General features: G+C 41.2%; 1 protein-coding gene across 5 annotated transcripts; it reads right to left on the bottom strand.

The window, feature by feature from the left end:
- Positions 1-2225: 2225 nt before the first annotated feature.
- LOC130199164 (tripartite motif-containing protein 54-like) lies at positions 2226-12355 on the bottom strand. Of its 5 annotated transcripts, none has more exons than XM_056422433.1 (13): positions 11602-12355; positions 10778-10886; positions 10409-10600; positions 7980-8161; positions 7678-7852; positions 7136-7231; positions 6860-6937; positions 6418-6573; positions 5880-5902; positions 5621-5745; positions 4436-5142; positions 3416-3545; positions 2226-2728 (listed from the first exon to the last, which is right to left on the bottom strand). In XM_056422433.1, the coding sequence occupies exons 3-12, from the start codon at positions 10589-10591 to the stop codon at positions 3459-3461; spliced, it is 1812 nt and encodes a 603-aa protein (XP_056278408.1). In that variant the 5' UTR covers positions 10592-10600; positions 10778-10886; positions 11602-12355; the 3' UTR covers positions 2226-2728; positions 3416-3458. The 5 variants fall into 5 exon arrangements, with proteins under 5 accessions (XP_056278408.1, XP_056278409.1, XP_056278410.1 ...); XM_056422434.1 differs by having other exon boundaries at positions 10409-10659; XM_056422435.1 differs by lacking the exon at positions 10778-10886.
- Between the last annotated feature and the right edge of the window lie 860 nt (positions 12356-13215).

The following is a 13215-nucleotide window of genomic DNA, read 5'->3' on the forward strand; positions in this document are numbered from 1 at the left end:
GTGGTAGTATAAAACTAATGTACAGCTTATAAACAAGTAAAATAACTTTAAAACAATTCTTAAATAAATAGGCCATTGTGATAGTTTGATCCATTTTTGTTTGAGTTAACATTCTCCAATACTAAGTGGGAGCAAGTGCAAATACCACAACATATTAATAGTAAGGGGCAGAAACCAAATGTACACAATGCCATACATGGAAACAGGTCGGAAACTGTTATACATATAACTGTATTTCAAAAACAATTGCTGCAGAAAGAGAGATAACCATCAAACAGAACAGAACAGAGCTGAACTGGAAGCTGGAGTCCCCTCAGCACCTCGTGGCGCTGCCTTCCATCTCTCTGTATGAGGTAGACGAGTTGTGGAGTCTGATATCCACACAAAGAAAGTATTTCCTGTGGCTTTTTAATGTAATGTGTTGGTGTCCGTTTAGTGCTGAACGTTATATGATACTTAATGATGATGAGCAACAACTTCTATATATTTACCACCAATAAAATAACCAATTTTCTCAAGAGACTTCAATGAATTCTTTAAAAGCACCATAAGGCATCAATCTAAATCCCTATCACTGTCTTAAAGAAGTCATAACATTTTATAGTGGCACATCCTAATATAATGGATATAATCACAAACTTGTTGAAATTTAACAACGCATATCAGATTAAATATTGTACAGACAGGTATATGCATTTCTATAAACCCAACCAATCTTTACTGTTAACTGGTTTATATATCACGTCTCATAGGGTCCATTGGACCTGGCTGGGTCTGATGGCATGGCGAACCGGCTGCAGCGATTGAGCAGGTGAAGGCAAAGAAGAAATAGTTTCTGAAAGGGAAGCGTGTTCTCATGTACTCAAACTGTACTTGCATTCCCACATTGGTTGGTGTATATGGGGTCCACGTATATGGGGTCCAGTTGTTCTGCCAGGGAGGACTCTGCATGTGCATCCTCTGCTTCTCTCCTCTGCAGTTGATGGGATCTCCCCGGGGTCCAGGAGGAGTGCACCAAGTTGCTTGGCTATTCACAAATCCAAAAGGACCAGACCTCATACATGTTGATTGGTTACCTGTTTTAGAATTGACTGATTTTGAGGTTATTGTGATATTAAAAACACCAGATGGGAATTGTTGCAGGCAGATCTCTCTGGCTGCACCTAAATCCTAGATCCTAGATCGATGCTAAAAACTATCTGCTCTCTTGTCTAATGCGGCTCTTTCCTTACACCTGCTGCCGTCATGACGTCATTAAATCACCTTACTCGAGCGTCAGTCATTAACATAAACATCTTTCAATACATTTTCCAAATAAAAACCCAACTCAATCAGAATTTCCCTTTAAGACCACAGATCTTGAGGCTGTTAAACTAGAGTAACTTTGGAGTAAAAGTATAACTACACGCATGTTTTAAGTCCCAGTCAGGGTTGAACTGATGAAACTGACTCTGGAGTGCAACTTTCTTTCTTTATCTCCTCAGCTAATAATCGCACGACACAACCAATCGATAATGAAATTTGTTGCCAACTATTTTAATGATCGATTTTTATCGATTCGTTGTTGCAACCCTAATACACACAGACATATATATGTATATAAATAAAAACACAAATATATATGTATATAAATAAAAACACAAATATGGAAAATAGGCTGGATATATACAACCTATTTTGCATGTTTGTGTTTTTATTTTATTTATAATTTGTATTTTATTTATAATTATTATTTATTTATAATTATTAAATAATAAATCATATTTCTAAGTCAAAAATAGACTGTATATATATACAGCCTATTTTGCATGTTTGTGTTTTAATTGCTCCTTAATATTTTTCATCACTGTTTGACATGAAAATCTTTAAAAATGTTGCCTCTTGAAAAAAGACATTATAAAAGGAAGAGGACAAATGGCTGAGCAGCTTAAGGAGGACCAATGGCTGAGCAGCTTGAAGAGGACCAATGGCTGAGCAGTTTAAGGAGGACCAATGGCTGAGCAGCTTGAAGAGGACCAATGGCTGAGCATCTTAAGGAGGACCAATGGCTGAGCATCTTAAGGAGGACCAATGGCTGAGCAGCTTGAAGAGGACCAATGGCTGATCAGCTTGAAGAGGAATGAATAAACCGAGCCGCCAGCAGGAGGAATGGAGTGAACTGTTGCGCAATATGCATGATGCTTATTTTTAGCTGAATAGTTAAAAAGCCACAAAATACAAAAGAACAAGGTATTCAAAAAAATTATTAACTAATTCAAGGTTACACATCTAGAACATCTTCCAGCAATATATTTGTGTGTAAATATATATAATAAAATGTAAACATTTTAATTCAATAAATGTAATTAAATTAAAATACACCGACATGCAAAACAGAGGAACTATTTCGAATGAGCAAGTGCGTCTGGGGTCATCCTGTGAAATGAGGATGCTTTAAATAAAACATGATCAAACCCAGACGAAACCCCCCAAAAACAGAGATTCAACTGACTTAAATTAAATTTCGGAAACATGTCTGCAATGTTGAAAAAGTACTTCTGGCATCTTTAATTTTTTTAAGTCGAAGACGGTCGGCACTTGACGCCACTCAGTGTGAGCCCCGCCCCCTCGTACTCAAGGCGCGCAGACAGCATGACATGGAGCGGAGCAAAATCGTATTGTTTTTAACAAAGGAGCAAGACGAGGATGGAGGACTGGTCTCAGCAGGACTCCTCGACCCAGTCTCCATCTGGAAGCAAAGGGGGGCAGCAGATGACTTTATAAGACTCAGTATCACATAGAAACAGTCAACATAAAAACACATGTTTGTTGTTCACTATCACCAGTGGAGGAAATAGCAGCTCCTTTACTTCAGTAAATGTACTAATACCACACTGCGAAAATACTCCGATACAAGTAAAAGTCCTGCATTGATGTCACGCTCTGTAACGTTTCCGAGGGCAGTGGCAGAGACTCCGGAGCAGAGGGAGTCAAGGTGAGGAGAAAAAACTATTTTACTTGCAAAACGTCGCACGAGGACAAGGAAAATACAGGAAGTACAAAAACGATCTGGCACAGGACAAGGGAACGAGACACAGGTGGAAACAATGAGGGCGGGGCCTGCAATCAACAGGAGGCAGAGGCATGGTTGAGGGCAAGCGAAGGGAATGAACAACCACAGACAGGCAGACAATCACAGGGACAGGAAGTGCAGGGAAACAGAGGACAGCAGAGACAAGGACTTCAAAATAAAACAGTAAACAAGACACGAAAACCCAGACCATGACAGAACATGTTAAATGAGTAACAGTACATTAGTAGTATAAGTATAATAGGGAAGTGTACACAACTGCAGTACAGTGCTTGAGTATGTAGAGATAGATAGATAGATATTCTACTTTTGCATACACTCCATTTGTCTAAAAGCTTTAGTTACCTGAGCGGAGCAGCAGTGAGGATGGCTGTGTCTCCTGCTGGTATTATGTGTAAATGAAGCAGCCGATGTAAGCCCAAACCTTCTGCAGGAGGGCCAGGAAGACCAACAGGTAGAAGAGCAGAATGACAGCCTGGCGTACGATGGAGGGATGGGCAAGAGAGGAAGAGGGGGATGAAGGATTAGGTCAATTATGATATATACATACAGGAGGAAAAATAGATGTGGGCAAAGTGGGTTGATTTGAAGATTTGGGGCGAAGGGAAGACAGAGAGAGATGGACAGATGATGCTGCAACAAAAAGACTGGAATGTGAAAGAGGAAGAAGGAAGGAAAGAGGACTCATAACTGTATAGTGGTGTAATATAACTACCGGTAAGTACATTTACTACTTAAAGTGAGAGAAAGAAGATCATTGTTTTCATTTTTATTTGCATTTTTTCTTTTGCATTGTATGTTTTTTATTGTTTGATCTATTTTTCTTATTCGTATTATTCAACACTGTCTCAGAATGCTACGGTGCTTTGCTAATTAAAATATTGCTTTCAGTATTTGTCAGTCAAACTATATTTTTCTTGTCATTGAACTGAGATTAACTTTAAATGTTCCTATCCTCCTTCCCGTTTTCCATTCAATTCCCAAAATAACAACAAGACAGAGGCCAAGTGGTAAACAATGTCAACCAAGCAAATGTGACTGCAAAACATAAACAGCATGACAACCTTTAAGAAAAGAGAAGAAGAAGAAGAAGAAGAAGAAGAAGAAGAAGAAGAAGAAGAAGAAGAAGAAGAAGAAGAAGTGCTTCTAACAAATGTATAGTCTCTGTGAGTTGATTTTCAAAGTTTACTGGAATTGAGGTCTGAGGCTGCGTGGAGAGTAGGAAATCAATCTAAAGTTAGATTTGATTAAATGTATCATTTTTTGACATTTTAGAAAATGTTTTTCAAGTATACACACGTTTTAGTTAACAGGCTCAGGGTTCCTTGAATCGAGTTAAGAAATAAAATGCTGAGCTGAAAGTACCTGCTGTGTGCTCATTCCCTCCTGCTCTTCACAGACGGCTCCTTCTTTACGAGCAGCTGCACATCCCTCGGCCTGCTCTTTTTGATCCTCTGTTTTGTTCTTCATCAGACCGGATTCTCCAGCATTTAAGTCCGGGTCATTGGTTTCCGGCTGTAGAACCGCCCATGCGTGCTCCACGGAGTCCTTCACCAGACCTGGAGCTGGTGGGACTGAGGCTGATGTTGGTGCAGCTGTTCTCACTGGTGGGGATATCGGCGTTGGGATTAGCTCTTTAATTGGTTCTACAACAGATTCCGGGTTGGGTGGGGAGGTTTCCTGATGGTGTTTTGGTTCTACAATCTGGACAGAGGGCGTTCTGGGTTCTTCAGGCTTCTTTCCCACCACTGTTTTTTCCGGAACATTTTGCACCACTGGTTCTTCAGGAACATTTTGCACCACTGGTTCTTCAGGAACATTTTGCACCACTGGTTCTTCAGGAACATTTTGCACCACTGGTTCTTCAGGAACATTTTGCACCACTAGTTCTTCAGGAACATTTTGCACCACTGGTTCTTCAGGAACATTTTCCACCACTGGTTCTTCAGGAACATTTTGCACCACTGGTTCTTCAGGAACATTTTCCACCACTGGTTCTTCAGGAACATTTTGCACCACTGGTTCTTCAGGAACATTTTCCACCACTGGTTCTTCAGGAACATTTTGCAAAACTGCAGGGATAAAACAATACCTGTTGAGACCAAATGTGCACTTGCATATGTTATTCCATTCCATTATCCAAACCGCTTCTCCTTTTTAGAGCCGATCCCAGCTGACATTGGGTGAAGGCGGCGTTCACCCTGGACAGGTCGCCAGTCCATCTCAGGGCACACATAGAGACAGACAACCGTTCACGCTCACATTCACACCTACGGGCCATTTAGAGTCCAGTTAACCTGCAAGACTTCGGACTGTGGGAGGAAGCCGGAAAACCCGGAGGGAACCCACACTGACACGTAAAGCTTGCTAACATGCAATCTCATAGAAATGATCATACTGTCAATGCCCCATATAGTTTTTCATATGCTGGTCTCTGCTCTTTGGCCTCCATGACATGTCTTCATTCAGACCAGTGGAAAGAAAACATGCAAATTAAATGGTATGAAGATAAAGTCTAAAAGTGGTTTCCCAGGCAGTCCATCTTCATACCTTTGAGGAAGTCTATGCTCCTCAGAGCCCTCTCTTGTCTGCTGAAGTTAAATATGTAGTGGCTCAAACTCTCACAACCTGGTTTCAATGTCTCAGCTGGACAAGAGCCGGTCGCTGTTATCACTCTAAGGTGAGACAGAAGACAAGGCAAGAAGAAAAAGAATCAGAAAAAATCAAACATTTGATTCACTTTAGAAAAGAAAGAGGTGTATCAACATTATATCATCCAGTAGGCAACAAAACACATCAGAATACTCACTTTGTGATCAACTCTCTTGAATTCTAAAGGGAGGAAATGAGAAACATGATAAGGGGTTATTTGAGAGATTCTGGACTCAAACAATCATATCTATTATTATAATTTTCTACAAAATTTAGCAAACAAAACTAAAAGAGAAATGACCAACATAAAGCTGAACATTTCTCAAACTTGCTACTGTAGTTACTTGTAAGTATTATTGTAGTAATGATACTTAAGAAACAGATGTGGGTACCTCTTCCTTTATTGAACCATGTTGTACTGTTGGCCATGTGTCTGTGTCTGTCTGTGTTTACCTTCCGGACTATTCTGGTGAATTTACAAAGCAATGCTTATTTATCCGCACTGGACCGAAAATAAAACCCAAACAAGAGGAGACCATTCAAACTGCATGTTTCTACAGCTATTAGTAGAGTAAATGACTGGTTAATGGAATCTTTGCAGTTGTTTAAATATTGTAGTATTTTTTATGATAAAATGTTTTGCTCAAACACACACACACACACACACACACACACACACACACACACACACACACCTGAACAAAAGCAGCCATGTCTGGTTCCTCCATGCTGCTCACTGCTCTCTCCACAAGTTTGCTGTTGGCTTCCACGCTGTCTCCATAGCAACGCACCAACGACTGGGCGTGGCTTGTCTTCTCTTCCTGCTCAGAGCTGATTCGCTGCGTCATCACCTTCAGCGTGATGATGATAAAGACCATAATCAACCAACTATGAACACTGTCACTGCTGCTATGACTTTTACTGCTTACATAGAACCAATTTAACACTGTGGGTAAATTAGTAGTATTACACTAGCACTACATCATGATCATACTGTCTGTTTTTTTATTGTGAAAAGTAAATAGCAACTCAAAAATAGTGTACTAAAAAAATACAATATTTCCCCCTGAGAAATACAGTAAATATGATAATAATAATATATGATTAAAACGTGCTGAGAACAGGAAAACATCTGACCTTTCGTCTCTCCTCAAGGATCAAAAACACACGATCGAACTTCTCACACACACTTTGTTTCTGAGTCTTACAGTTCTCCTGCAGAGAGAGGAATGAAGGTGCACAAAACTAAATGTTCAGTGTTTTCACACGATACTGGAACTAGAAATTGAATGTATGTGATGGGGAAACTAGTAAGCATGTTTAAAAAACTGTTATTACGACATGCAGGCAGAAAATACTGTATGTGCTAGCCTTTACACACACACACACACACACACACACACGCACACAAACCTCTATATTTTTGCAAGTCTCCTCCAGCTCATTGATCAAAGCCTGGACTTTGTCGTTGACTGACACCAAAGAACTGACCCCTTCAATCAGCTCATCCTGAGAAACAAAAGGAAACTAAGTTGTTAATAAGACTTATGATTATTCCTTATTTGCAACCTTTTGAAATCGAATAACTCGGTAATTACTGAGGCCAAAAAAAGATTCTAGGTTTTACACATGGACCTCAATAGATCATTAACACAATACTTGAGACATTAACCGAGGTGAGCTGTGCCATTAAACTGCTCTTATAATGAGAATGTTTATCAAATTGGGCTCCAACAATAAGAATGAAGCATTAACACAACCACACTGATCAAACCTGTAACATTACTTTGACCAAAATAAAAGAATGGACTAAGCTACTATCTATCTCTACAAGTAGATTTTCATAGAAGGAATAGCAAAAGGAAATATGCAGATATAATAGACACAAAGCCTTTAAAACATGAAAATAACACTGGTCCAACTGTCACACACCATAACAGAAGAATGTTATATACCTTCTTCTGCTGATAGATGTCTGTCAGAGGAGCCACCTGACAGGACTGATGAGCCCCGAACACTTTACAGAGAGAACATGTAGGAACCTGACAGGTGAGACAGTAAATGTTCACCCTCTCACCCTCATGATCTGAACATGTCATCTGAGCAGGAAAAAGAGGAGGAGGGACAGGGCTGAGGAGGGAGAGAGAGAGAGAGAGAGAGAGGAGGGGGGGAAGGAAACATCACGTCTTTAAACATTCGTATTATCTCATAGAGGCATATTCTTCATCGCAATTATTTTATCGTCTTCTCTTTTCACCTCGCGGCTTTGCTGTTATTGATGACTTCCTGTTTGTAGACATCGATGATGTTCTCCACCAGCAGGTTCCGTGGCAGGCCGTAGACACCGTGACGATCCAGCACAACTTCCTGTCTGCAGGACGGACATCGGAAACGACCGCTGTTCACCTGCATGGTGGTACGGACCTGGAACAAGGAGGGCTGCACCAACAGAAGCAGGAATCAGGATGCTGTATTTATTCACACAGGAATGATCTCCAACCCTCCACGACTGTTGTCAACGCCCAACAGTTGGAGTATGTTGTCTTACAACAAAGCCACATGCTGGTATTTCAATTATTAGCCGCAGTTTTGGTGTCAGTCTTCCAAATATCTCCCTGGGTGATGTCAGAGTCGGTTCAGGACGGGTTACTGGGTAAAAGCAAGACGGCAAAATCCCCCGTTCGCCATCCAGCATGGAAACACAGTGCGGCTCAGGACAGCACACAGACAACACTGTCAGAGCATGTTTACTCTCTAGATCAGTCATTAGCAAAGGCCCGGAACCACAAGCAGGTCGCAATATATTAATGAATATAAAAGATATATGCATAAGTTTGCTGAATTTCTTTCTATCGTCTTTTATTGAACATTTATATTTGCAGTGGAATCAAATTAGGGAGCCTGAATGTTTGTATTGTTCTGATAATTGTAGACTGTAATAACATTGAATCTAATATCTTACATTCTCATGATTCATAGAAAAGGCCTCTGGTGGATTTGGTCTCGATGGGAATTTTACCAAGGAAGAGCGAAAATACGATCACATTACATTCAAATTCTAATCCTGAAATATACCGAGCGGAAAGACACACAGCACTGACTTGTTGCGTGGTTTTAGCTAATCGGTTAGCAAACAGATGCCGACTTCCCAAGCAGCAGCCACTGAGCAACATGCTGTATCTGTTTCTACCTGATGATGTTTTTGTGTTCGGTATTTGGTCTCTATCAGCTCCTGAGCGATTTCTGTGTCTCTTAGGCTGCTCAATACTGCTCCATGTTCACTGACTGCGTCTGCTGGTTACACCCGGAAGCTGGTGAACGTGGCTTCATCACAGCTTGTTTGCTGATATGGCGTTACAGCTGATCATGGCATCCTGAACGACCATTTATCCAAATTGCAAGGTCAAATAAATAACCAAGAGTTTCAGAAGAATGTTTCAGTTTACAGCAGTTTACTGACAAAAAGACAGAAATATGGGCCGATAGTTCAACAGTTAAAGACAGAAACAAAAAAAACAGAGATCACAGGGAGAAAAACTGATCCAAAGGGTAAACCAATGAGGAATATGAGATTTAAGGTAAGACCGGTTGACAAGTGAGGAAAGGACAGATGAGCAGAAGGGCGGAGGGAAGATTAGAGGTGTAACACGTCCTGAAATAGTGACCTTTAATAAGCTTCAGCTGCTGCTGGGCCTGGACGAGTGATCAGCTGGTCGAGAGACCAACGCTGAGCACTCAGAGAAAGAGAGATGGTTTACAATGTGTTTACGGCCTGCTATCGGTTTGTCAATATTGAAATGATTTTACAGTCAAAACTAAAGGTATGCCTTCTAAAATGGAAATGTGGACATGGCCTTAAGCTGACTGCTCAAGAAGGTCCATGTCTGTCTCCTACAGCTGCCTCTCCAAGCAAGTCCCCGGCAGCAGGGAGGACAAGGCAAGGGTGTGAGTGACTACATAAACTTTGTAGCATTCTTGCACCGCTGCTGCAAAAGGACACACACACACACACACACACACAAACACAATCTGAACAATAGTAGTAAATATAGCTCACAGCCGGTGATTTTCATGTCCATGAGCGAACCAGTTATTCATCCACACATCCCATTTTAGACACTGATAATCCACCTAACACACAAACGCACACACACACACAAATCTGACACAGGTATATGATAAAAGATGAGTGTATTGTGACGACCTCTGCCTCACTGTCTGTGCTGGGGTGTGGGTGGGTGTGTGTGTGCGTCTCTCTCCCTGATTGTCTCCAGGTGCAGCCTCTCCCCAGGTGCTCTCAATCCAATCAGGATCTCCATAAAGGACCTGAGGAGGGCTGCAGTCTTTCTCTCTCTGGCCGGAGGATGTAGGACGAGGAGCAGCCAGGAACCGCTGACCTCCGGGCTATGAATTGTGTTTCCGCCGGTGTTGTTATCCGGTAGCGGTGGAATAAAACTTCTCTCTTTTTCTACTCGCGCCACAGTCTCCATCGTGCGTTTGTTGTGGCTGAGAGCCAAGCCATGACAGTATTCCCACACATACAGTACATGTACACATTTGCGTGGACACACAGGGATTGGGACTGTACAGAACCACACAGTACAAACATGTATATGTATATATATACATATACATCATACCTACATATATATATACACACACACACACGTGTGCCGTCTCACAGACCTGGTACAGCTCATTGGCACACTTCCGGCAGAGGTTATGCTGGCAGGGCAGGATGACCACCGGTTTGTTGAAGAGCTCCAGACAGATGGGACAGATCAGCTGTTTCTCCAGCGTTGCCAGCGCCGCCTCGCCCTCTGCTCCCCTGCCGACCTGCAGGCAGCTCAGCTCCGCCGGCAGAGACATCACCTCCTCCTGTCGGCACCAGAACTGATTGAATGAAGGCACTGTTCTGCTGCTGCCAGCCAGCAAGTCTGTTTGTTTGGGAGGGACTGCACTGGTGAATTTGCACATGTTAGAACAAGCATTATAGATATGTTTAAATGTACAGTATATATTTCAGTCAGTGCAATTTAGTTTTAAAAAACGTACGTTGCCAACAATGCCATGCCACTTGAGACCCAGGCTGTATTTGTTGGGCCCGCTGGAGGGAAGGAAGGGAGGCACGGGGGACCCACACCCTGCTGCTGTAAACCTGCTGCTGTAGAATGAGACGTTTTCTAAAGGGACTATGGCCTTTGTCCACAGGGACAGCCAAAATCAACACAAAGTGAAATCCTCTGGTAGTAGCTTTAATTGTCTCAATAAGGTATTGCAGTGGACCAGCAAGCACATTATCAGACCTCTGGAATACAGCTATCATTAATACTACTGAATACACATGTGCTTTTTCTACTATGATATGTCAAAAGGGTATATGAGTATCTCAAACTAACAACTAGAATAAAATTAAAATAACGTTTTGCTGTATTGATTTCACCAATAACGGCTCATAACACTTTTAACAAACTTCAAATATAAATCAAACATCAAACTTCCAAGTACTCAAACTGTATTATCAGAATACCATCGTGTCGGCAACAATTGTTAAAAAAAGTGGCTTAAATGTTGACTGGTGGATAACATCAGCAATATTTGAGCCTCAGCATGATTTTCAAAATATTGCGTTAAAAAGTGTAGACTAATGTCTGCCTGTAAAAGTAAGCTTATAAATTATTCTAAAATGTTATTCCGGAAAACTTACTGGAAAATGCTTTGGGAGAGATTTTATTTAAAAGGCAAGGTAAATAACATAGACAGTCAACACAAGATAGGCAAACAAGTAAATAACACTTGAAACATAAAAAAAAAAGAGGAAAACCTGAACTCAACAGCATTGGCATAACAGTTAAATCAACAACAAAACAACAACTCACCTTCCTCTCTGGGCTGTTGGCAGTTGCTGTGTGGCCTTTCTACTCTTCTTAAGAGTCAATCACATAATCATTCTGTTGAGATGTATTTGTGTCTCAATGAAATCCAGTTCTCTGTTACAGTTTTCAAAATCCGAGAGTTGAGATCCTGCAGGCAGAGCAGGAAGGCTGAACTTCACCTCCTCGCAGGGCTTCTGGGCAAGTTAGGCTGTTCCACTTCTAGTAAAAAACGACACTATTTCTTGTAGTTTCTTGTGTTTACATGCACAGAGAGCCCAGGATACGGCGGTTTAGTTTCCCAGGACGTCATTTACTTTGAAACAACCCGGGTTGTTGGGTAAGTTGTGCATGAATCTGCTGCTCTCACAGACAAGAGAGGGAAAGGTTGTCTGTCTCAGTTTCTGGAAATACCCAACTCACTCACTCACAGACAGTTTGAGTTCAGCCAGGCTTTCGTTGCCTTGGCGAAACTTGTCATGTCCAGTTATGTACTGAGAAAAAACACAAATGTGGTCACAATAAAAAAACATTATGGAAAGCTGAGGTCAAGAAAAGTCCAACTGAAGTCGACCAGTTGGAGAACAATACGTATCTTATCCGAGGACAGTAACGAGGCAGCAGTCAGTTTGTGATCTCTCCTGTTCCTGTGAAACAACATCTGGCGGGACAGGGCGTCACTGTTTCACCTTCTCCAACCTCTTCCTCACTCTCTCATCCAGCACTCACTGCATTCTTCATGTTATGCACTCAAGTAGCGACTGCCGTGAGTGTTGGTTTGCAGCTTCCTCCCCATCTACAGCAATGTGACAGTGTGGGAGGACTGATTTGAGTTGGGGGGGAGTCAGGTTTCAGCCCAGTGCCTTTGACAGCCCCCCCCCCCCCCCAACCACACACACACCATATCAGGCAGTGGCTGGTATGTGGACGCATTAAGACCATGCCAGGCTGTGCTCTTTCTAGTGTTACACACACTAACTGTCCTCTTAAAAGGTGCTAAATGTAGCCATTTAATATACATAATAATAATTACCACAGTAATCTTCAGACATTTTTATTACTGCAGCTAACAGGATCACTGCAGAAAAGTCAGTCTCACTCTACAATATTTCCATGAACAGTATAACCGATTTACTGAGACTATAGTGTTTTGCTTTTTGGGTGACATGTAACTTTGCCACCCCTATTCAGCATTTATACATGCAATATAATCATTTCATAAATTGCGTATAGCATACTATAATGTAGCTGTACGCAGATATGAGGTCATTTATTATTATTTTGTATTTTAATGATATACCGTTTGTTTAATTTTGGAATCATATGGTTTCCACAGGAAATTATAGCCGAGTTAGCCAGGAATGTTTTTGATGATTAAATTGCTCAAATCAGTTTTGATGCCATTAGAATTTTTCCCTTTGAAATTTGCATTTCATATGAACTTCTTAAGTTTGTGATTCATGAGAATAAATATTTTGATACTTATAAAAATTACCACAACAGGTACTCTGATAAGAATCATAGTAAATAGTATGATTGTGTTTGATGGTAACAATACAAAACTACTCATTCAAGACACATTAAAAAACTGACTGGGGGTCTGGGTAGTGTGAGAATAAC

The sequence above is a fragment of the Pseudoliparis swirei genome, chromosome 9 (assembly GCF_029220125.1).
Source record: "Pseudoliparis swirei isolate HS2019 ecotype Mariana Trench chromosome 9, NWPU_hadal_v1, whole genome shotgun sequence".
In the NCBI taxonomy this organism is placed as follows: domain Eukaryota; kingdom Metazoa; phylum Chordata; class Actinopteri; order Perciformes; family Liparidae; genus Pseudoliparis; species Pseudoliparis swirei.

Coding starts and splice junctions, on each gene's coding strand:
- LOC130199164 (XM_056422435.1), bottom strand. CDS start 10,591: ATGTCTCTGCCGGCGGAGCTGAGCTGCCTGCAGGTCGGCAGGGGAGCA. Junction 8,162..10,408: donor GTGCCAATGAGCTGTACCAG/GTCTGTGAGACG, acceptor CTGTTGGTGCAG/CCCTCCTTGTTCCAGGTCCG. Junction 5,143..5,620: donor GAGCATAGACTTCCTCAAAG/GTATGAAGATGG, acceptor TTATCCCTGCAG/TTTTGCAAAATGTTCCTGAA.